Source organism: Tuber melanosporum (assembly GCF_000151645.1).
Source record: "Tuber melanosporum whole genome shotgun sequence assembly, scaffold_1, strain Mel28".
NCBI lineage: Eukaryota > Fungi > Ascomycota > Pezizomycetes > Pezizales > Tuberaceae > Tuber > Tuber melanosporum.
The window spans coordinates 2,139,979-2,164,433 of NW_003298755.1; the positions used below are offsets into that span (position 1 = coordinate 2,139,979).

Below are 24,455 nucleotides of genomic sequence, written 5' to 3' on the forward strand. Positions count from 1 at the left end.
GCAAGGCAGTTTTTACTTGCCAACTACCGTTTACCGTCTTAAACTGCTTCTCTGTTTTCAGCCCTGCAAGAACAGTGGCCGTATGGTACCACACATATGGGTGTCCACTGGGAATATTATATCAGTAAAGGCCAATACCTTTTCGAGTGAGTATGTGTGATGCACCACGATAATTATGCCCAAACTCCAACTTGATAACTTGAAAATTTTGTATGATAAAACATAATTCCGGATAATATTTAAATCCTCTCATTAGACTACATGCATCCCAAGCAGACAGAAGATATATAGGTAGAAACCGACACGGAAAATGGGGAGCACACCCCATACATTTTAGAAGAAAGAGCAAGAGATGAGATTTATCCCTCTTTACCAAGATCGAAACCAAAATTAGACCACTGAGCGAGTCCCAAAGAAATAATTCCCCCTCATGAAAGTTAAAAGTAAAGGGCGACGAGAAAAAACACCGCTGCTCGAAAAAAGGTTCCCAGAATGAAAGAGTCAAAAACGCCGGACAATAATCAAGAATAGTACTTGATGAAAAATAAGCATTTTCGGCATGGTAAGTTTCCAAGCCATCTGTGCAGACCCCCACCTACCCACTCCAAAAGCAACCAAACCAAAGTAGGTGGAATATTGTGAGAGTGAGGAAGGAGAAAAGTGGATTACTTGCAATCCGGAATCACCAACCCATCCTTCAAATTCCGGTTCACGTCCATAAGCCCCCACTTGTCCTCCCATTCTTTGCCGAGTTCCGGTTCGTTGTATCGTATTTTCCAGGGCTCGTCAAAGGCAGAGAACCTATCCCTTCATATTAGTCCCATTCACGTAAAAGAAGTTGAAAAAGAGCATACCAAAAGTATTCCGTCCCCCGACTATTTTCCGTACACAAAAAGTCCTTCATAAACCTATTCATTTCGGAAATACCCGCAACGCTTCCAGAGTCGTTACCACCGCCGCTGGGCCACCCAACTTCACTGATCATGACGCGGGGTTTTGTGGCGAGGTTTGCCGTCAGGATTACGTCGTTCTGCTGGAAGAAGTTATACGTCCAGTTCGCAGCTTTCTCTACAACTACACCGGCAAAGAACGGGTGTACGTTCGCCATGAGTACGTCGACACTAGATACCATAGTTGACTTCCAGTTCGATCCAAGGTCTGAAGTCCCCACTGGGAGTTTTATATTCAACGATGTGAGGTTGTGCCGTACGTCGTCTATGATTCCAAAGAGCTCGGTCTCGGTGAGCTCTTTTCGAAAGAGGACTTCGTTGCCTACGGCAATACCTTCGAAACGGTCCGAGTGATAAGTGTCCAAAAGTTTGTAGAGGTGGCCAAGTTGGCGCGTGTTGGTTGTCGTGTTCTTGTCTAGCCAGACACCGAGCCAGATCTTCATGTCGACCTTTAGCATGTCTATTGCGTGGAGGACCATTTCTGTCTGGTTGCAGTCGGTGCCGTAGAGGCGCAGCTTATCGGTCAACTGGGACATGATGGCGATATCGCGGGTGATGTTGTTCTGGGTTGGGGGGTTTCCGATGCCTAAAGCATGTCAGCATAATCGGATGATCTCCAAGTAGACCACAGTGGAGAAGTACAGTCAGGGTAGACCGCGTTGAGAGGAGTGTAGTCCATCCCATGGAAAACCTTCTTAAACCTGGTGTTTGACATGAGAGTTTTGATTTCCGGCGAGTCCCTGTTCAAATCGCCATTCTGCTTGATATCCTCTTCTCCGGAAAGTCCAGACCCTCCACCCCCACTCGCTTCCCGCGTAGATGGCGAGGAGGAGCCCCCAGAGTTCTTCTTAGACAAGACTACTCCCGCAGATATGCCTCCTGCCGCGCCGAGGATGAAGACGATTAGTATGAGGCCAATGATCCACCGGAGCTTTTTCTTCGACTTCGTCTGTGATCGTAGCCATTCGGATTGCGCAACTTTCTCTGCATTATTACCACCCGCCATTAGTATTAATAGGGTTTTAGTGTTTTGAGAAAGAGTCAAGATCTCGGCCCTACCATTATTAAGATTTCCTGACCCCCCATCGCTTCCTCCCAATAGGCCGCCCCTCTCAATGACCCCGCTTCCCCCGCCCCCAGCCCCGGCCGCGCCAGCAGCACCAGGGGAGACATGGCTGGGAGCCGGTCGGCCAACCCTAGAACTTAAAGCGGCCAACACACCTCCACCTGCAGCACCCGTTGCTGCTGCGGCTCCACGTCGATGCGCCTCCTCCTCGTCGTCGCTTAATACATAGGTATCGGCGTTGCCGTCGACCTGTACCTGCGTTGAGCTTAATACCGGATCCCACGTGGTCGAATAGCGGTTGTACGGATTATCTGTATAGTGACCACCGACAGGGGTAGACAACACCCTATCACTGGACCTATTCTCCAGAGCGCCGAGTCCATGCGCTGGAGGCGCGGGAGCTGATGTTCCGCCTATCAGCGGTGCCTGAGAAAAAGGTGAAGAGGCTGATGGCGGATATAGTGGTGGTGATGTAGATCCAGGCGTCACCAAACCTCGCTGCGATGAATTCAAATTGTCATACTGATCTCCTTCTCTGGTAAAGTAGCCTGATCGGCGGTTACCTTGCGCGTATCCTAGTTCCGGGCCCAGGTACCCCTCGTCTTCTTGGTGCTCGCCAGTGGGTGTTAATCGGGGGTCATTCTCAGAGGGGTTGGGATAGAGTAACGCAGCATTGCTGGTTTCAATGTTATTCTCACCTCCATTGTTTGCGGGTCCCCCCCCTTCGGCAGCAGTCACTGGCGACGGATTCCGAGAGGCAGATTGCTGGCCGCGATTCGACCACGCTCCGGAGTACTCATTCTCGCCTTCCACGCCATGCCTATACCCTTCGTCCGGAGCTCTATCGGTGGAATCTGCAGGGTGTCCTTCCCAACGCTCAGCGGGAACTCCGCTGTGCGGGCTACTCCTATCATCCAATCTCTCTAGATTGTCGCCAGTGAATGGCTGCGAATTTTGAGCCATTGATGTTTGCTGGGGAGAGTCGCTAGGAGAATTGAGGGGATGGTAGGCCGGATTGTCGTCGTGTGCCTGGAAGGAAAAGTTTCGTTGAAGGTTCGACATTTTGTGGACCGCGTAACCCCCCCTTTTCGTTTATAGCCTAAGGATCGCGGGTATTTCCTTCCCTTTTCCCTAGTAGCACCTGATGTACCGGCAGGGGGTTATTCCACTTTGAGCTTTTCGTGATTCGGAAAGGGGGGCCTTTTTGGTTCCCCCTTGCGCTTACCTCCAAAGGGGCGGGTCGGACGTGTTGGAGCTGAGGCGATTTTTTTTTCGTTAGTGTCATGAGTGAGGTGACATGAGTGAGGCTAGCAAAATTATGGTAATTTGGGGCAGGGAATCAGTTTGTGCTCAGAGCACACGAGCAATGACTTACAATCTACGGGATCTCTCAGAAATACGAGACAACAGACCAGGAGAAATTAAGCGGGGGAGAGTGTTTATGCGGAGTGGAGATGCTTGTACGATTAATATTATGGGGAGAGTGACAAATTGGGTATAGAATAGTATAGAGATGCACAAAAATGTGTGTAGGGAGAATGAGGATGAAGGAGGATGGTAAAGAGAATTGGGAGAAATAGAGATGGGGATGGAGGGGGAGAGGGAGAGGGAGGGAGCAGAGAGGTTGAGAGAGCTCGCCTCTCAGAGATGCTCGAGTTTGTATAGTATCCTGGTTGTTTATGCGGGAGGGCATCCAGCTCGAATTTTGGAGGATAGACGGTTGCTCAGGACAACCGGGCCGCCCAAAGAGATGCTGGAGCACGAACTTCTGCCCGTACTCGTCGTACTGGAACTACAAGTACTCGAGTACGAGTATAGTGCTAGGATACACTACGGCCCGGTAATTCCCTTTTCTTTTCTTTTCTGAAGGAGGGAATCCTCGAACCGAGAAACCCCCAACCACGCGTCAGAAGCCGAGAAAAATAACAAATTAATATTGTAAATGAGGGAAACAGATCGATTGATCCAACCCCGTCTGTCTATTCCTTTGTCCCTTCGTCCCCAGCCCCGCAAGAAGACTAAAAAATAATTTGCACCGGTATGACAATATCATAAAAGCCCTCCCATTCACAGGGGTAGAGACTTACCGTACTCGTTGCAACCATACAGCAGGGACTATCACTCACTACCTTCTGAAAAGCTTCATTTCTGCCCCCACACACTTCTCAAAAACTCTTCGATCCCATCCCAGCCCCCGTCCAATGCACTCGGAACTCACTATTTATCCCTCCCCTCCCCTCCCCACCCACCCCAAACCTCGGGAAATCCGGGGAGGCAGCATCAATCATGACACCCTAAAAGCGTAACACTCCTCCTCGAAAGGAGGATGAGGAAAGAGGGTCAAGAAAAAGAAAAAATCTATGATACAAGTACCATACGGTGCTCGAGTACTCGTACTAGTACTCGTACAGTACTTGTAACGAATTCACCCATCACGTGAGGAATATTTTTAGAAAAAACCCCAAGGTCGAATTTTTTTCCTTGCACTCGAGTCGAGTACCGTACTGTCACTGGTACGGTACCGTATGGTAATCCATCTCATGCGGCTGAAGACAACTCAGTACAGTACAGACAGCACACCGTGCTCGAGGAGGTATGGGCTCTCTGTGAAGAAGGCCGAAAGATAAAACAAGAATAAAAAGTGGCTGCAGATCGCGATCTGTCACGAATCAACCAATCCATCAATCAATTGGTTCAATCCATTCCCAACCCTATGTTTTTACAAGTGGGCTCGGGAGCTCGGAGCAAAAATCCATCCACCAGCCCTCTCGACAGGCCGCTGGCTCTCGGGGTCTGGAAGCCATCTTTATGAGCCAAGTTTTATCCACCTAAAAAGTGGCGTTCTGCCTTTTATGAATTCGACAAACAACTATATTCGTTTGGGACTGGCGGGATCAAAACTTTCGGAAAACACAATATCCCCACCAAAGCCCCACGACTCGAACGCTGGCGCGGTGAAGAGGAGCACAGCGCGGTACGGTCATTGTGGAGGTGTATTCTGGAGGTGTGCACCGAATTATATTCGAATAAAAGCATAACCTTTTTTTAACTTGTATGAGACCGTAAGGGTTTAGACCACCCGGCGACATCCGGGGGTGGTGGTGGTGATGGTCAGAGTATTGGCCTATTCAGGCTCGGTTTATGGAAGCTCTTGCCTATTTTCCTGGAGCGTACCGGTTTTTTTTTTCCTTTTCCTTCGTCCTGCATCGCAACTACGGCACAAGTACCGGTACTCGAATGGAGAGCTTCGTACTGCGAGTCTTGCACCTTGTGCTACGCTCTATGATGTGATATTATTTTTTGACTTGCTCGGTTCTGGGTGAATTACTGGAGTAAAGATGCGAGAATCCTTTCGTGGATTGATCTGGATGCGGGGCCTTTGCTCCATCTGGCTGGGGACAACTTCCTTCCTTCCCAAGTAGTCTACCGGCGCGAGTGCCCGGTTGATAAAGACCTGATAGCAGGGATGCCCCAACATCAAAATATCTAACCCCACCTACTAGAGCGAGTCACAACCTCTCACTCGCCATCTTGCTCAATCGCTAAACTTCGCTCCTACCAATAGCCTCACGGAGTGATGCGCAGACTTGCCCAAAGTACCTGTGGTGAAGTGCTGTTTAGAAGCCTTCTTAATGATACCCTGCAGAGTGGCTGAGTGGTTGCTTTTCCCATTTTACCCTCCTTCTTTCGTTTCGCTGGTACGGCTGAACGAGTGAGCATGCGTGAGGACCGTGTTCTGGGGTGTTTTTATTCGGGGGCCGGGCAGGAGGGGTTTCTTGTGGTTGAGGTGGTGGCTGGAGGCGGTGCACTGTGTACCGGCGGTGGACATTTTCTGCACTTGTTCGAAAGACGGTATTTGCGTACTCGGAGTGTGTGATGTACGGCAACGCTAGGATCACTTGTGTTGTAAGACTGTTATCTGTCGGATGCGATAGGCAGTGAAGGGTTGTCGTGCTTGATCGTGTGATGGGGCTTTAGAGGTGGTCTTAGAAGTTTGGATGGTGGGTGTATGGGAGACTGTTAGCAAGAAAATAGGGCTGCACACGTTTTTCGTGTCTTCAGACCGGATTATGCTTTTTAGGGCCCGGCTCTAGCCTGAGTGCAGTTTAGATTAGTAGGCCATGTTTAAATCGGGCGCAAACATATAAACGCTTTATAACCATAAACGATGGTCAGATAGCGTTCTCTTCACCATGACACTTACTCACCCCAAGAATATCTTGCCGGTACCGCCACCGAAAAACTCGGAATCTCTCTTAGGGAGAGAATTCCCTCAATCTTAGAATAGAGCAAACATCACATCACGGTGTTTTGCGCCACCCAGAGGTCTGCTTGTGCGATGGGCATGTAAAATTACCATGGGCGCAACTATCCCAAACCGAACCACAGCATCAGGACTTTCTACCACACCGCATATACCAATTGCCAAAAAGACTAGATTATTTTTGGCTCCATCTCGTGGAATTTCGATTGTAGGGCTGGTAGCGGAACACTCCGGTTAGGAATATTTGGGCGCGATTTCTGTGCGGTTGTGACAATTCCCGCCGAGTTTTCGAGTTTTCCTGGGCTTCTAGAGAGTGGAGACTTCTTACTATTGGTAGATCCACTAGAAGGGATTAGGAGGAAACAATGCTAAGCCCCCCTCATGATCATCCCCCCGCTTTTCCAACTCCACTCTCGAGATTCGCAAGACTTCTGTTTTATGAGCTCACTGCCGGGGAATCTCACTTCCAAGCATTCAATGTTAGAGAAGACTGGTGTTCTGTGTTCCTGTGGTCGGTTTGGTACTATACCTGAATTGACCTGTTTTAGTTCTTTAGTATCACTGTGATTTGTGGGTACCAAACGGGATATCGGTGATCAGGAGAACGTGCTAGTTGGACTATGGAGAGGTTGGAGATTGGGAGATTGAATAACGAGATACTGGGTGGATGGAGGTCGGGGCGGGGCAGGCAATTTTTTCCAAGGGTCCTTGAGACAGTGGGTGAAATGTTAGAGAAAGAAGATGGACAAAGGGCAGATTTTTTTTTAACAATTGTAATTAAAATGTATTCAGCAGAACTAATTATTCCATAGTACCCTCACAGCTACCCCGAAGGAACATTTTTCGGATCCCCGAGTATCACGAGTCCAACTCTCTAACCAATATCATAATAATAATAATTATCTTGTTACCGCAACGGTGTCGAGAAAGATGATCCCCCACCTAACGTTACAAGTGCCAGGGGGGGGGAGATGTTTTCGTACGGGACAGGGATTATTTGGCGGGTTAACCTAAATTAACTGTGCGAAAACATTATCCCTGGCACTTGTATGATACTTCTTCCTGCCCCTTCGCTCCGCGCCCCGACTTTGACCAAGTTTGCCTGGGGTCGCCCCGACTCGGATCGTAACCTACCCGGGCTCGAGCCTCTAGCCAAACCCCCCGAGCGACAACCATAATAGGTAGATATGGCGCAAGGAAGAAAACCTCGATAAAGGGCTCTCTTTGATGGGAGGCGCCTCTTCCAGCTCCCGGGCCATTTCTCGTGTGAGGAGCATGGAGAGGGAATATGATATCAGTTTATATAGTAGACGAAACCCCACGGCCACTCAGACGGTCGACATAACCTTGAACTAAAACGCTTCCCATGGTAAACCCGATGAACTGTCACAACTATAGCCATCAGTGGCCGGCTTCCTCACAACAAACCAGCAAATTATCAATGCCTGTCCGAGCTGCTCAAGGTCGTCTTTATAAAACAAGCCTATACACCGAGTTGATCAAGTGCTAAAATATCTCTCTTCTACCTGGATCTCCCCCTCTGGGAGTTGTGTCCGAATTTCAAGCTGGCCGTCATGGGTACGGTACTAGCATCATATCGCAATGCGACTTACCAATGACCAGGAGGCGAGTGATCTCTTGTGATAACATATTACTGTACGAGATCCTGTGATAGCTAGGGTTTAGGCAGGTTCTAGCAGGGGCCTGGACTTCATTTCAACTATTGAACGGGCATTATATCTTCTATTCCTAGTAGCCGCTCGAGCCCAGCGTTTTTTTTTTTTTTTTTTTTTTTTGAGGGGGGGAGGGAAGTACAGTCGTGTCTGAAAAGTCTACGTACCCCTCAAGGCAACGGCACTACCACTACAAATAATGATATTGACCACAACAAAAAATAGATATGAGTACAATTTTAAAATAGATAATAGTAGAAATAGAAAAAAACAGTTTCCCAATGCTACCATTTTGTATGGCTTCCATCTGCATCTAATACAGCCTGAAGTCTCTCAGGCATCCTCTAAATCCATCCATCAAATGTCCCCTGGGGAATGAGGTCCCACTCTTCCTTTGCTGCCTGAAATAATTCAGCAGCACTATGGGGCCTTCTCTCAATCTTGGAGAATCGCTTTCTGAGTGCTCTTTTGAGAATTGCCCAGGCATTCTCAATAGGATTGAGATCTGGTGAGTTGGGAGGCCAAGCCAATCTTTGATATCCACAGTCCTCTTGCAATTTTTTGTTTTCTGCTCCATTATACCATGATACATTATCAGCAGCCATATAGATAGTTTGAGGAGCTCTGTCTATGGCTTCTATGAAGGGGATGAGGTAGGGTTGGTGAATCTCAGTTGCATATTGGTGGGAATTGAGACCAAGTCTGTCTCTTTTGCTGGTCCTTTCCTCCTCAGTCCTCTTCCTCACAAGAATGAGCTCAGTCCTCCCTCCATGCATCATTGCAGCATATACACCTATGTTGGTGTGCCCTGACTTAAAGCTTGGCTTTAAGTTCTTTTCTTCCAACTTTTCACCTGGTCTAAGTCTGACCTTTCTTCTCACTGGATTTGGATCATATTCAATTGTGGCTTCATCCACAAAAACCACCCATTTCCAAGCTCTTGTCCAGTTCCTCCTCACTCTAGCAAACTCCTTTCTCTTCTCCTTCTGTCCTTTCCTCCAAAAAGGCTTTTTCCTAGGTATCCCAAGCTTAAATCCAGCTTCTTTGGATATCTTGCTAACAGTATCTTTTCTAAGTCCAATATTGGCTTTTTGAGTAATGTCTCTTAGGGCTAAATAAGGCTCAGCATCAATAATATCAAGAATTAATTCCCTTTTAGCATCAGTAATCTTGGTTGGTCTACCAGATCTGGGGGCATTATGGGTGTTTTCATCTCTAGATTTCGCATTTTTGACTACTATTGAAACAGTTAACTTGGAGAGGTTCATAAGCTTTGAAAATTTACCATACCCCATATCAGTATGTTTATAGAGGGCATAGATTTCCCTTTTCTGGTCTTCTCTGAGGGTTTGGGAGTGTGGTGGTGCCATGGTAGGGGGTGATGTTGAGGTAATCATTGGTTGCGGTGTTGCCAAGCAGGGGTACAGTACGTAGACTTTTCAGACACGACTGTACAGCGAGGTTTCATGGCGGGCAATGGGGAAGGAGGGGGGTTAGTGGTATCTTAGATGTCCACCCTCACGGACCAGTTCAGTCATGTTTTGTGCCAGAGTCTGTATGGCCTCCAGGATTCGCCGTCGCTTGTTTCCAAATCAGGGGCGGAACAACTCTTTTTTATATAATATTATTAAAACACACCACGAGTATTATATGGTGCCCTCTCTAAGTGCGCTTCACCATAGTAATAACGGTATTATATTATTAACATGACATTATTATAATATTTTTTTTTTATATTATGATACTCTCTTGCTTGCTATCCCACCGATGACGGATCTCACCCCTAGCGTGCGGTCCAGAGTCGGTTTCTGTCGTATCATACTATCATATCCCCCCGTTAGAATTGGTTTGCCCCATAGCCTTATTGAGGAGGGCTAAGGTTTCAATCTCCCACTCACTATGGGGTATCATAGGATTTGTTTTTCTATGATAGTCCCACTTGATGAACCGCTCAATGGTAACTCGCGGATGGAATCGAACCCCCGGGATCCTACTAATAGCACGGGGGATAATTAGTTCTTGAGATATTGGTCACTGCGCTGCGTAGATTAGGTATTCATGTAATCCCATCACGAGAATAGGTATGATACTTATCCTGAGCGTTTTTGGGTCTTTTCATTTAAGGCTAAGATTAAGGTTTAGGATATTATATTTTATTACATTATTAAAAACGCATTGTAGGGGCGTGCTCCCTCGAGGGAAGAGAAACCATGTCATACAATACACAGGTAAGGGCATAGCGGAGGAGTGCTACACTACTCATGGCTTATGAGAATCTCGCTCGGGGCATTTCACCCGATTTCGGAGTTGGACGTCACGAGTTATGATACCAACCATGTACAAACAAACCTCTGATATAATATTATGATAGCAGATAATTCCCCACGAGTGAAGGTGAGCCACCCCTGAGCAAAAACCCAGGAGCAGCAATTATGTATTAACAGACCCAATGTTCTCAATAACGGCTTCAACCGCATTCTCACCATCCACTTTATCACTTTCAACCTCCCGGCAATCTTCCGCCCCCTTCCTCCAGTAAACCGCCGAGTGATTAAATGCCCCCCCGCTGCCGATATCCCACTTCAAAACTTCCCCTTCAACACCCTCCAAAAAAGCCCTCACCCACTCCACTTCCCCACCGATCCTCCTATCCACCCTTGCCATTAGCACCGCCCCCCTTGGGAAAAGCCCCCGAAAAACCGACGGAGGAGGATCGGTCACTCACATATCTAAAAAGTGCCCCAGATCATTACACACCGCCACCCCCGGTCTTCCCTCAAGAACCCCCTCAAGAACCCCATACTCCAAATGGACCGCCACAACCACCGTCCCCTCCTGTACCACCTCTTCCCCCGACCCAACTTCAACCACACTTCCAACACCCTCTAGAAAAGCCCTGTCCCACTCTGTAAACAGTGGATCCTGAAAGTATACCTCCCCCTTCCTAATCTTCAGCAGTTCCGCTACCTCTCGCACGAGTGCAAACTGGTAATACGTTGATGAAGCGGTAAGCCCCGAAAAACTGCCCAGGCCAAAAACAACCAGTCTATTCAACTCCCGTGCCCGCGGAAAAAGCATGTTGCGAATTTGCGCCCATAGCGTGGACTTGAGGAGTGTTTGTGTGTACGGGCTCAGATGGGAGGTTATTTGCTCCGGGGTGATGGGGGAAGCTTGTTGTTGAAATGCGTAGGAGAGGGAGGTTCGTTTTTGGTGCTCTGAAGGGGTTTTGGGGGGTTTGTGTCTGGCGGGGATGTTGGTCCAACCGTCGTCGCTTGTGGTTTGTCGGGAGCGGCGGGGCACTGGGGGGATTAGCCGGGGGCTGTGGGTGAGGAGAGGGACTTACTCGGACTGTTGGGGGTAGGATGTCGGGGTGAGTTTTTGCAGTCAGTGAGGATTGTGGTGAGTGCTTAAAGTCGGGTAACCAAGGTTCTCACTGAATGTCACTCGGGTCATGGTTGGGCTAGAAGTCGGATGTATGACTTCAATGTGATGGAAAGCATGGGTATATGTATCACGACACCCGCCATACCGTGCTACTACCTGGGACATTGGGATTTTGGAAATGATAAGAGTCATGTTGGTGTATATAAGTTAGACATTGCTGGTTACTATAAGTAGGTCAATTTCAGGTTTATCCATCATCTCGAGGACGCAAGAAATTCTTTCTTTCCTCAAAGAATACCGTTTCATATACTCTTGATATTACCTTATCTTCAACCTCCGATCTACTGTCCGTGACTTCCGACACTGGAAGCGCAATTTAGCCTCCCATAGAATCTGGAAACAATTAAATCGTGTGTTACGAGTATATTTCATTAATTGGCTTATTCGTGTATGGTGCCGTTCTTGGCACAGACGCGCGTGCGCCACGGTATACTTTCATCTGGAAGTATATATGCGAATTGTGACACATAAGACGCTCATTATTAATAAACATAACCTAATGCTGCTTTCCATTATCTTTACAGAGATAGTTAATACAGGAATAAAGGAGAGAAGAGGGAAATAAAGATATAAATAATGGACGGAAAAGAAGACAACTTATGATACCGCAGTTATCCGTGCTATGCGTTAGATCAATCCACGCCATGCTACCCAAACATTAAATAGCTTCAAACAGTTCCCTTACTCCAAAGATATCCTGCACCCGGAGCCACAACCTTCTCCGTCGCCCCTGCTTCGGAAATCTGCCCCTCAGTTACACCTGTGTTCCGCCCCTTCCTCTCTTCTGCTGGTCGGAGTTTGCGCCTGAGTGAGGGGATTCTCAAATGGCTTGCAAATGGGGAATCCTCCGCTAGTTTCTGCTCGGGTGCTTGACTGTCTGCAGGTTGTTAGTGCTAAGATCCGGAAACGGAGATAGTTGTAGAACTCACGAATCATGTAGTTGTCTCTTCGGAATTGACCAACAAATACATTTGAAGGGACGTTCTCCTCACCACCATGCTCGCTGTGTGCACCCATAGCCGAATAGAAAGAGTCATCTGATAATTCAGAAACCGAGCCCCCAGTGCAATACTCGGACGCGTCAGAGTTCGATCGTATTGTCTAGAGTAACTCCGTTAGATATGGAACTATCTAGCGCCCGAGGATGTTTTTACCTTCGAATCACACAAGATCTCCGGCTGCCACAAATTATGAGAGCTATCAAAGGTCTCGAGTGGCCTTTCCCTCTGTGTGGGCAAAGGAATCCTCTCGGTCCTAATGTCACCAATTAAATCCACAAAGGGCGCTGAAGTCTCATCATTTGACCACAGCCCCGCCTTCCTAGACGATGAGCTATTGGAGAACGGTCGCCAGAGCCCGCTAGTGGAGGAAATGCTGGGATTGTTGGAATGAGACCTGATCCTAGGCTCGTATACGTCAACTGCCGAGGCGGTTGGCGAAATTTCGCTCATGTCAGAAAGTGTAGATGCACGACTTAAAGTCCCCGTAGGCGGAGTGTTAGTGATCATCCATGAAGTGTCATCATCGTCGGCAGAGCCCCCCGTTGGTTTCCAGAGACCGCTTTGAGAGGTATCTAGATGAATTGGGTCCATGGTTAACTTCCTCTGGATGAATGAAGATCGATTGCCAGAAATATCCCCGCTTGCACCACGTGCTGTTAGAATAGATCTCCGTTGCCATAAGGTGTACTTCGCAGCGAGCTCCGCTAGCGAGGGGGTTGTTCCTTCTGCGTTCCAAACACCCACCCTACAGACTACGGGCTTCTGTTTCCAGAGCGTGATAACTTCTTTTTCAGTGAGTGAAGGCTGCCACAAATCTCCAATTGCGGGCTCCAACGGTTTTGTAGAGGTAGGTTTTGGCACAAATGGAGCGCGCTCAGGAACAGCGGTTGTAGTGCGTGCTGCACCTTCCCTCGACCAAAGCGGAGTGTTTACAGTCTTCCGGAAGGTCCCAACTGTCTTGATCTCACGCTTCCAAAGTCCCTTTGATTTCTTGGGAGACTTCTTCTGCCACATGTTACCAGAGACCATAGGTAGGGGCTCTTCGATGACTCTCTTTGGAACAGCACTTCGTACAGGCGCGGCAGAGGTTGTGCGGGAAGCTGAAGCTGCAGTCCATAGGACGGTACGAATGGCGGTAGGCTTGGTCGCGATAACTGCAGGCTTAACCCAAAGGCCCTTAGGAGCGGCCTTGGCCTTCGGCTCCCATAAAGTACCCGAGGCCTTCGGGGGGTCAGCTTGAACAAGGAGAGACTTTTTCGGAACAAGGGCAAGGCGTTCAGGAACAGCAGCTGTTCGTCTTGAAGCCTTTTCTCGAGACCATAGGGGAACCGAGGGTCGGATAGCGGATGGTATAGTTTTGATAGGTTTTTTCCACAACCCTCTCGGCCCTTCAGGCGTCTTCTTTTGCCAGAGATTTCCGGATACCTTAGATAGAGGGCTATCCGAAGGGATAAAGGAGACCTTCGTTCGCTCAGGGGTAGCTTCTGTGGTTCTTAATGCCGTCTCTCGCGTCCACAAGAGAACGCCCACAGGCTGCTTCTCCACCCTCATTGACCTCCTGCGTGTCCAAAGTTGTGGAAACGGTTTGACTGCAATCTTCGGTTTCCATAGGCCTCCAACCATCTTAGGAAGAGCAGCTTTATCCGGTAATCGTACCGCAGTATTTGTTCTTATCGGCACAGCGTTAGTTGTCCTACGGGCCCCTTCCTTCTTCCATAGAGGCGAACCCTTCGCCTTCTTCTCAAATGACATTTGTGCCAAAGTTTTAGTCTTCGCATTCGCATCCCATAGCCCGGTAGGTTTCGGTGCGGGCTTCCACAGCTCTGGCTTTGCTCTAAGTACAGCTTCCTTTTTCCACATAGGCTCGGTGAATACTGGGAGAACGATTGAAGAAGTATCCTTCTTTGATCGTGCTGAATCGGCAGGTAAATGAGCGAAGATGGGGGCCGTGATACCCTCTTTATTCCAGAGCATGGGGGCACGTCTAGAGGCAGCCTCCATTTTTGGCAGTTCCTCGGTTGTTCCCCATAATCCCGTAGTATCTCGCGAAACCTCAGGGAGATCGATTCGCTTCGTCCAAAGGCCCTCTTTAACAGCGGGCAAAGTTTTGGTGAAGATATCTCTCTTGCTTCGAAGCGAGACGAGGGATAGATCAGAAAAGATGGGTGCAACAATACTATTTTCCTTGCTCCACAATGGTGTTCTCTCAACCTTTGGATTAGCGATCTGGGAAAGGGGGGAAGTAGTTCCTTCAGCGGTCCAAAGCCTCTCGTCTGTTTTCTTCAATGGCCTCCATAATTGCGGTTGAATTTCAACGGGAGAAGATGTCCAGAGTGGTCCTGCCATGGAAACTGTAACGTCAGGCCTTGTTGGGGGTGCGCGTCGAGATTCGGTGGCTAAAGTGGAGAAGATTGACTCTGGAGCGTTATGTTTAGACCAAAGGGGATCGTTTTTTCGGGTGAGGATAGCGAGAGAGGGAGTTTTGTTATTGAAAGACCAAAGTCCCTTTAAGGTCACGGATGACGGTGTCCATAATCTAGGCGGACATGGGTTTGATTTTGAAGGGGGAGTCCACAAAGAGCCTGTTACTGGTGGCAGGGCCAAGAAAAGCGGGGAATCATGTCGCTTATTGCTTTTCGATAGTGTGACAGGGGGCATTGGCGAATGTGCCGGCTGAGTTGGCCCGTCGCGCGGTTGCCAGAGAAAGTTATGCTTATGTTCTTGGATCGGACTTACAGGTGATTCTTCCTCTTGGGCCAATGTGGCAGGAGATGGGACCCCCGATATTTCCTGATCGACACCCCACTTAAAACCCCATAATCCCCGGATAGAATCACTTTTTTCGTGGTTTGCAACGCTCGAAATAGGCGATATCCAGAGAGTGCCGTGGACTGACTCCAACGGGCATGTTGATGGTTGTCTTTTTGAGCGAAAGGAAACCAGCGGATGGTTATCGAAGATTGGTTTCACATAATTACCGTGCTGAGTCCATAAGGAGCCAGCATCCCGCAAGAGCGCGATCTCGGTGAGGGTTGCTGTGCTCCCTTTGCCGTTCCATAAGCCATTCTCTCTTGAAAATGGCGCCCAAAGTAGTGGGTGTGACTTGTCGGCTAATTCCTTTTTCCATAGAAAACCTCTGGCTGGTGCAAGGATGTGGTATCTTGATCGGTGGGGTTTTCGCATGCTGTTAGAATTGTTCATGTTAGTCCTAGGAATTCGGTTTGCAGACTGCAAGGTCTTGGGTTGATATCTCCAAAGACCGCTAGAGGTTTGTGAAGTTACAATAGTCGGGACCTGGGTCCACAAAGCGCGTTCTGCAGATGCAAAATCAACCGGCTCTCCTTGAACAAACTCCGGTAGTCTACGTGTACTCGAAGCAGGCGAACCTATTACCGGTATATATTCGGCACATTCGGCAGGGGGGGCCACGATTTCTTGTTGTCTCAAAAGCCATCCAGATGATTGCGCAGGCTTTCCCTCCTGTGGAGTCCACATACTACCTGTAACATCGGCGATAGTGTCAACTACGGTCCTCTTATGCACAACCCTCTCGCTATCATTGTTATCATTTGTCGTGACCAACTTGATATTGGTCCTTCGGACAATCTCGAATTGAGCAGAGGGAGAAGTCCAGAGATTTCCGATGCGTGCGGGCCTCTCGGTCTCGCCCTCAGGCCACAGCCCCTTCCGCCCAATTGGCATGGACCACAAGCCAGATACTGTTGACCCCTCAGCAGTCATTTTCCAAAGCCCGGTGGATTCAAAAGATAGGAAAGCAGATCCTAATGGGCGAGGTGAGGGGTGGGGCAGAATTACTGAGTTTCCGATGGCAGGTAGTGGGGATGCAGATGGCCAAAGATTACCTAGAGACGACTTCTGAACCCGCTCTCCTTGAGGCCAGAGGCCGCTAATTTTCTCGGGCGCGGTCCAAAGTCCTCGTCCGTGGGAGGCTTTGGTGGGCGGGGCCCAAAGGCCGGCTGAGCTTATGGCTGATAGGGCTAATGGCAAGGATCTCGTTGGGCGGGAGAGCTTGGTTTGATCTTTAGAGACTAGTGTGTTTGAAGAAGGCCAAAGACGGGTGAATTCCTCAGTGCCTGAATTCTCACCTGATAGCAAACCCAAGGACGGCTTCCAGAGTCCAGCAGTGGACTCAGGAGAAGGAGAAGTATTCGCGGCCTCAGTATCGAGAACACCAAACTCATCAGGAATCACAGCTTTTGGAGGGGGGTGAACTTTGTGAGCGGGGGACCAGAGGTTTACCGACACATTGGCGGTCTTATCGGGTTCAACGTGAACTTCCAGATTCGGGCTTTCCCAGAGCTGCGTGGAAGTGAGGTCCGAGAAGATCGGGGCCCTCCGCTGAATGTGAACCGCCGAAATGTTATCTTTGAATTCGTTTTCCCGTAGGGCAACTTTTGGTGATGGGATAGTCCACATCCCATTGGTTTTAGAAGTTGGGACAGCTGATTCTCTCCGCGCCTCAATGTCATTCTTCGACCAGAGTGTCTTGATCCCCTGCGATGGCTGATCCACCCTAGTTGGGAGCTCTGGAAGCGCTCTATTCTGATATTTTAAGGTGATCTCTTGAAGGATATCTGCAATCGGTTTCCCTTGCTCTTTTGGAGTGCTTTGAGCCTGGATCTTTATTTGTTCTGCGGGTTTTGCGATTGGAACTTCGACAATTTCCTTGACCGAAACCGTCTCTTGCATTCCCCACAGCTTTTTAAGTTTTCCGAAGAAACCGGTAGGCTCGACTATTGTGACATCAGCGACTGAGAGTTCCCACCGATAAATAAGAACTGACCTGTAACTACCTCCTCGACAAATGTTACCCTTTTTGACTTTCTATTTGACTTTGGGGCTACAATTGAGAGTCTTGGTGCGATTATGCTCTTCGGCCTGAATCCTTTGCGATTGGTCCACAATCCGCCTTCATTATATGTCGGGTGTGAGCATGGTTTGCACCAGAGCCTGGTGGTGTAAATCCTCAGAGGGGCAAGGGATATACTTTGACGCGGTCTCGTGGCGATGGCGGCAGGGGAGCCGATTGGTGGTTTCGATGCCAATGGATGGTAGCTCCAGAGTTTGCCGGCCTGTAGGATTTGTGGGGGAACCGGCTGCGGGCTCCACAGGAACGGTACAGTTTGGCCGGGATTTGGCGAGAATTCCTTAATAGATGGGGATAGGCAGATCTCAATTGAGACCTCTGATCGCGGAGACAACGGCTCAGAACTCCGCATTTTCCAAAGCCCAGTGCTACTAATGGTTAGAGGTTCCAAGGGTGCTCGTTGCCAAGGCCTGACATTTATAGCGGCCGGGCCAGTTAGCGGTTCTGTGGAGGTGGATCGATGATTTTTGGTCCAAAGCGAAATCTCCTCAGCTTCCTGCGCTTTCTCTCGGGATGTAGATCGGGGGTCCCACAGCAAGGACACCGCAGGCCCCTCGACCGGCGACGTTACCTTCATAAAAGGTGAGAAATAGGTAACCGATATCTCGGACTGCATGCTAGGGGAGTACACAGTAGCCGGTAGTGTCTCAAGATAATCCTCCACTTCGTATTCCTCGGGCTCCTCATTTCCATACGCCCGTGGCTCCGAGACCGTCTCGATCGAAATGGTAACCGTTTCTTCCCCTTCATGCTGCGTAAGGAAGTTGACGTCATCGTTATTATAAAAGGATTTTCGGCGTGATTCATCATTAGTCAAGATGGGTGACTTAATCCCCAAACCATCATACACGATTATATCTCCTTCTTCATCTCCCCCGCCCTCATAACTACCATCCTCGGAGTTACTTACAGAGTCATACCCGTACTCTTCGGATTCGGAAACCACCGAAACGGGTGTGTCCTGACTTTTCAGGATGGCGGAAGGCTTGACGGGAGCATTTGTTGTGGTTACGTCGTTACTTTCCCACGGCGCATGCTGTAGATACTCAATCTGAGCCTCTGCCAATTGCCTCTGCCATGCCCCGGCCGTCATACTGGAGGATAGGGTTGATGTTGTACGAGATGTAGCCCTGGAGGCATTCCGCGAGATAGTAGCATTGGAACCCTGCGCAGTGCTTAGGCGTCTATCTATGCCGCTACTCAGTTTCTCAAACAAAGAGCGACGTTGAGCTAGATTTGTGGAAAATCTCGAGGATGGCCGGGAGTCTTGGACGGATGCGGATGAGTTCCTCTGCAGAAGAACCTCCTGCATCCCGTGCCACTGGTTTTCCTGCTGTCCCATTTCCTGCTCAAGCTTCGCAATAAGTGAATTATGACCGTCAGAAACAAGGCTGGCCTGAGTATTTCTATTGCTTTTTGCTTCCGCTGGTATTTTCGCAAGGAGATCATCCAGAACGGCCACGTTTCGGCTGACGTTCTCTGCGAGCATAGTGAGTCGAGCTTGGATCCTATCCTGCTGTAAATTAGGCAGCTGTCGGGACATACGCCGCTGGCGCATCAGGAACCCTAGAGGGGATGGGGGTGGCTTCCTCTTGCTGCCATACTTCCTTCTGCTCTCTGAAAATGTAGGAATGTGATCACCTATGTTGAAATGACGGGGAAATGCCGACATATTGGGGATGGCATCCGCAATAGCATCCATCTTAGCATTAAGTTTACGTTCGGTCATTTCGATCTTACCAAACTCGGCCCCATCGTCCATACCCGAGATAACGACTTCGTCTCTATCTTCTTGCGAGTCGCTTTCGGTCAGGTACTCGTCGTCCTCTTCACCGTCTTCAGTCGAGTATCCCTCGCCTCCAGCGCCGATCATTTCACCAGCCTCACTTTGTGTCGTCTCAGTATCGCTGCCCCCGCCTCCCTCATAATCATCCTCCTCATCTCCAACTTCAGAATCCGAATCGATTTCCACATCCGTAAAATCCCCATCGCCGCGAGTGATCTTTGGTGAAACGGTGAAAGAAAGCACACTCTTGCGCAACACCGTACTAGAAGCGAAACTCAAAACGCCACTTCTTCCGAGACTTGAACTGTCCTCATTGCGTGTAAATGCAGGTAAAGAATCTTTATCGGAATTTTTGGGGTAAGAAACTCGATGGCCTCCCTCGACATTAACCAAAACAGGGACATCTGTTGACATGCGAACAGTCGCCACGCTTGCTATCCATGCTTTGGCAGTCTCGTAGGCTGCATCTGAGACTGTAGCGGAGTCAATTCCGTCCTTGGGAAAGGGGGAAATGATACTTGTGCGGCTTTCGGATCTTTCGGGAACATTGGGTGCAACCGATATTCTCTCCTCTTGTGACCGTGGTTTTGGTTCTGTGAGCAGCGGAGACGTTACCCTGCGCACCACTTCTAGCGATACTAGTCCGAAGGGCTCGATGGTAATTGGGGGGGGCGCAGGTTTCCTTCCTGATGGGGCTCTTGAAGGAGGGATAGGGAAAATCAACTCTGTGGGCTTCTTCTCCACCTTTTTCCCTGTAGGTACCTCGGCGGGGGCTGTGGCCGGTATTGGTATTTCTTCGCTCTGAACCGGCAGTGGAGGTAAAGGTTCGGTAGGCGGTGGTCGGGGCGGTAAAGACTTGCTTGTATTAACCGACTTCTTGAGTTTCATCTCTAAGGCAATTTCGGAGTCTCTTGCCGGAGGAAAGATCCCCCTCCCAGAGTCCTTCCTAATATGTCTTGGTCTATCCATAACTGAGGCAGAAACATTTGGGACCGGGGGTATTTCATCTACTTCTTGAGTCGTGGGGAGCTGTGGTCGCTTAGTAGACGATGGGCTTCTTCGAATGGTGGTCCCATTCGAAGCGCCTGAGTATCTGGAGGTGGTCAGGCCAATGTCCCTCTTGTCCCCCCGGGTATCCGGTCCTCCAACAAGTGAATTAACTAGAGCCGGGTGATCATAAACAATTTCGTTTATAAACAGAACCTTTGCGTCGCCGTCTGTACTTTCGCCCGCCTCCTTTGATCCTACTTCTCTTGGTGGCGCTCGAAGAGGATAAGGCGAATTTGAAAATGCGGTATAACGAGTTGTGTCGTCATCATCTGTAGCAAACGTATTCGTACTGTATCTCATTGCTCCCCAATTGGCATCCACTGCTGCCGCTAAGACTGATTCCCTTAGGCTAGAAGGAGTCTCCGCTTGGGCTTCAGGCTCGGTCTCGGTTTCCTTATTTCGTCGGGGCCCCCGTTTCCCAACTACAGCACTCACCCTAGGGGCAGGCCCTGATGGAAGTCCAGGGGTGTCGCCCGGGAACACCGGCTTTCTCTTAATACTTGTAGTCCTTTCAACACTCTTGCCTGATTTCGGTGTGACCGGAATACTCTTCGATATTGTGGGTGTTGTTGCACTATTCCCAGCCGTAGCCACCGCCTCCTGTAGCTTCTTTTGATCCCTTTCGAACTGAGCATCGATCCTATGTCTTTCTGCTTCCTTTGCCGCACGTAATGATACCGTCTTTACTTTTGGAAAGGGGTTGGTTGTGGAAGGCATCGCCCTTGGGCTTGAAATCCCGCCGCTTGGCTCTGCAAACCCCCCATCCCTGAGTATTGGCCCTGATATACCGGTTCTTCCGCCCGCATGAGTTGGAAAGAGTGTTTCTACCAGACTCTTTCTCTTCGAATTTTCCTGGAGGGCAACAGATGTTGCACCAGTCAGCCCTCCCGAATATGCCTTTAAGGTGCTCTGTCTGTTTCCCGGGTCTGCTGTATTATCCAAAGACCACTGCAAAGTAGTACCGGGGTGGACAATAGGGGCACCAATGATACCTCCAAACACATTGCTATCCCGAGCCGCATGTCCATTATCTCGAGCGTAGAAGCCTGCCGTATACTTATTCGACTCGATATCTCCGGCTCGAGGAGGACTCTGCTTGAATGCTGGTGATGACGAAGACCTTGCTCGTTGAGGGCTCCCTTCCCCCGGTCCCAAACGCTGCATACGAGAGCTGTAGGAGCCGTCTGAACTCTTTAGAGGGACAGAAAACACTATGGAAGGGAAAAGAGCAAGGACACCTGAAGAGATTCAACTACGTTAGCCGACCTTCTTACAGCGCACAGTATTTTTGTTAGGGAGAAGGGTCCTTACCAAGAGTAAGTCCTAAAGTTAGGATATATGGGATCATTCTCACAAAGATACTCTCTCCTACCTTTAATAGGTACGGAAAGCTTCCCTAATCCTATCGTTAGCCTCTCTCGGGGCACGAGAGCCCAAAATAATACAATCACTTACCACCGACCATCCCAATGCAGTTAGTGCAATCAAAAACATTCCGTAGCCCTGGCTCTTCCCCTCGCTCCTCCCGCCCCTCCCCTGATCTGCAAACAGCCTCCAAAGCCGCACGATCCTCAATAGTAGCAGTATCCACAGGACTATGTCGGAACCAACAGCGATATAACCCACAAACAATTGGGTAGGCTCTGGGAAACACACCGGGATATAACTGTCCTGCGTAAAAGCAACAACCACACCACCAAGAAAAACCCTCAAAACCAGCACCACTGTCCAGACAAACTTCTCCGTCTTGAATGCCGACTCATCAATCACCTTCCAAATACCCAAGCCTAATATTGCAACCCGGGCGCACTGGTCAAAAAACAGCGTAAATCGTATCGTTACCATGCAGGGTAAGTCTGTGATAAGCAACAACGAGGCGAACTGAAATATTGAGAACAGTGAAACGCAGAGCTGGAAGGCTAGAAGGGCCAGCCTTCGACGGTGGAGAAATAATGTCTTTACATGACCGTTGATTACTGAGAAAAATGCTGCTTGCGAGGCGTGAAGCAGCATTCCACTACCGGAAAAAAATCGCTCGTGGTCAGTATCAATTTCGATCAGATAGATAGAGGTGCTTTACAGTCCGAACGCTGATGAGAGTACCCCGGCGGCCTCCATGATTGCGTATTATGATCACTGTTGAACTCTTGTATCTTTCTGCTCATCCCCTGACTCTAAAGTCACTTCTCTCTAAGAAGTACCCTTCTTCCCTCGAATTCGCCAGTTCGAAAGGTTGATAAATTACTATGCCCAAAAAATTTGGATAGCCCCCCCAGAAAATTAGAACTTCGTTCTAGCCGAGTCCACCGAACGGATATTGGATATATTCAAACCAATGCTCGAGAAAAGAGGGCAACGTCGACGAGGTCCTATAAAACTAAGAAAAGGAACAAGCGTCGGGTGAATGAATAAAAAAAAAAAAGGCGGCCAAAGCAAACACCGCTCCAAATCGGTACCTTCGACCACCCAAGAAGCTCAGATGAAGGTATTAAACAAGGCGCACGCAAAGGAAAAAGTGAAAAAAAAATCTTACTATTTCAAGTACCGGTAGTCCAAGGTCCCACTACTTCAAAAGCATTGAGCGCTTAAATGCAAGACTCATATCTTCAAAAGCATCAAGAAAGTAAGTAAATGTTCAGTGAAGGTATGATATCAGGATAATTACAAATGCTTGTTTGCGGATTTGTGGGTTCGATCCCCTGAAATTAGCCGACAGATATATCGAGTGATATTTCGATGATGCGTGGCGTGAGTCGTAAGTATGTTACGAGGCCCCGCCTCTAAAAGATGTCGGAAGGCAAGAAAATAAAATGAACACCGAAAATAAAACAAAGGACAGGAAAGAATAATAATGAACGGTATGCTACAAAGAAGAGTGGAAAGAGGGGCGTGAATGCAGCGGAGATCTCGGCCGCGCAAATGGTTCGAAGAGAAAGGTCGCGATAGACTCGGCCGGGAGTGGGGTGAGGCTAAGTCACTATCGAATGGCGAAAAGTAGCAAAAGGAGAGGAAAGGGAAAAGAGAAGAGATGTGAGAGGAGGATCCAAAGAAACATATGGGTGGGTGCTCCCTCTCCATCTGATACCGTACTCGAGCACCGATAACTCGCTTGGGGTCCAGAAACGGGGCTGTTGGTCAGGAACACGGGTGCCAGGACTTGCAACAGAGGGGTAGAGAAGGCTGGAGAGCGGAAGGGTCATCCAAGTGTGGAACCCGAGTGGTGGTATCTTCAACCTATCATGGAAAGGGGGGATACCGTGTATTCGTACCGGTAATTTATCTACAGTAGGTACGGTATGATACTCAAGCACTGTACAAACACTATACGGTAGGCTTTGACCAGTAGAAAGGACCCGAGACCGAAAGCTCGACGCAGGAACAGGGCGGTTTGGAGGAAAAACCAATGAAAGCCCAAGAAAGGCAGGAGAGTGTGGGATGAAGGGGGTCGCCGTCGCCTACAATGGGAGCCTATATTGGTACACGAGTAGAGTTTGCTGGGCACATACAAGTGCAGTGCCTTATTTACACCACAAAGTTTATTATAGTGGGGTAGTCTATATTACACGGGCTCTCTTGTCACCTGTCACCTTTTTGCCAGAGTCGCGGTGTAAGACAATAGGAACAGGGCTCCACTCAGCGCACGAAACGAGCAGAACGGACCAAATAACACCTTGTCGTGCCAAAAGCAAGCTCTGCTTGCACCCTACTTGGGCACTTCCTACCGTACCCGTACGAGTACAAGCATGTCCTCAAGCGTATGTTTAGGAGTATCGTAGTACCAACACCGCTACCGACATCCGAGAAAGTACTTGAGTAGAGTTGACCTCTTCATAGTTCCACGGTACTGTACCGTACTCATCTACAGGTTCTATATACTAGTACAGAATCACAGACTCAATCCAGAGATCATGATGCTGTTCTGCTCTCGCACAGCGCCTCGGTAGTGCAGGCGCCGTTAAGATTTCAACAATTGTTTCGACCTTTCCCTTCCTTCCTATCATGCATGGAGCATGTGACGACTTGAGGCTATCCACGTTTCAGCCCAGTGTCACAACCCAGTTTCAGCAAACTTATGTAGAAACATAGGATATGACCCTATTATGTCTGCAACTGGCTTTATCACGAGTGAAATGGCACAATGGATAGTCTACTCGAGTACCTACGCCTCTACCGGCATACGACGTTCTCGAAGGAGAAACCGAGCGGGTGCCGATTTTGGTATGATGGTATCATGATTGCCCGAAGTCAAAAGGAGGTGGGGGACCCGAGCTTCCCAAACCCACCAAACCGACGGCGACGGGCCTTAAGCGATCACGGCCACCCACCAGCATAG

At 49.0% G+C, this 24,455-nt stretch overlaps 3 protein-coding genes; all 3 read right to left on the reverse strand.

Annotated features, from left to right (window-relative positions):
* Positions 1-266: 266 nt before the first annotated feature.
* On the reverse strand, positions 267-3,543 carry GSTUM_00003996001 (uncharacterized protein). XM_002835159.2 has 7 exons: positions 3,392-3,543; positions 3,242-3,271; positions 2,715-3,157; positions 2,010-2,621; positions 1,593-1,934; positions 855-1,536; positions 267-801 (listed from the first exon to the last, which is right to left on the reverse strand). Exons 3-7 carry the CDS (start codon positions 3,076-3,078, stop codon positions 666-668), a joined length of 2,136 nt encoding a protein of 711 aa, XP_002835205.1. The 5' UTR covers positions 3,079-3,157; positions 3,242-3,271; positions 3,392-3,543; the 3' UTR covers positions 267-665.
* Positions 3,544-10,291: 6,748 nt separating this feature from the next.
* GSTUM_00003997001 (uncharacterized protein) lies at positions 10,292-11,296 on the reverse strand. XM_002835160.2 has 2 exons: positions 10,679-11,296; positions 10,292-10,600 (listed from the first exon to the last, which is right to left on the reverse strand). The coding sequence occupies exons 1-2, from the start codon at positions 11,029-11,031 to the stop codon at positions 10,384-10,386; spliced, it is 570 nt and encodes a 189-aa protein (XP_002835206.1). The 5' UTR covers positions 11,032-11,296; the 3' UTR covers positions 10,292-10,383.
* Positions 11,297-12,524: 1,228 nt separating this feature from the next.
* GSTUM_00003998001 (uncharacterized protein) lies at positions 12,525-17,108 on the reverse strand (the record flags this gene model as incomplete). Its single annotated transcript, XM_002835161.1, has 1 exon — positions 12,525-17,108. One exon carries the CDS (start codon positions 17,106-17,108, stop codon positions 12,525-12,527), a length of 4,584 nt encoding a protein of 1,527 aa, XP_002835207.1.
* Between the last annotated feature and the right edge of the window lie 7,347 nt (positions 17,109-24,455).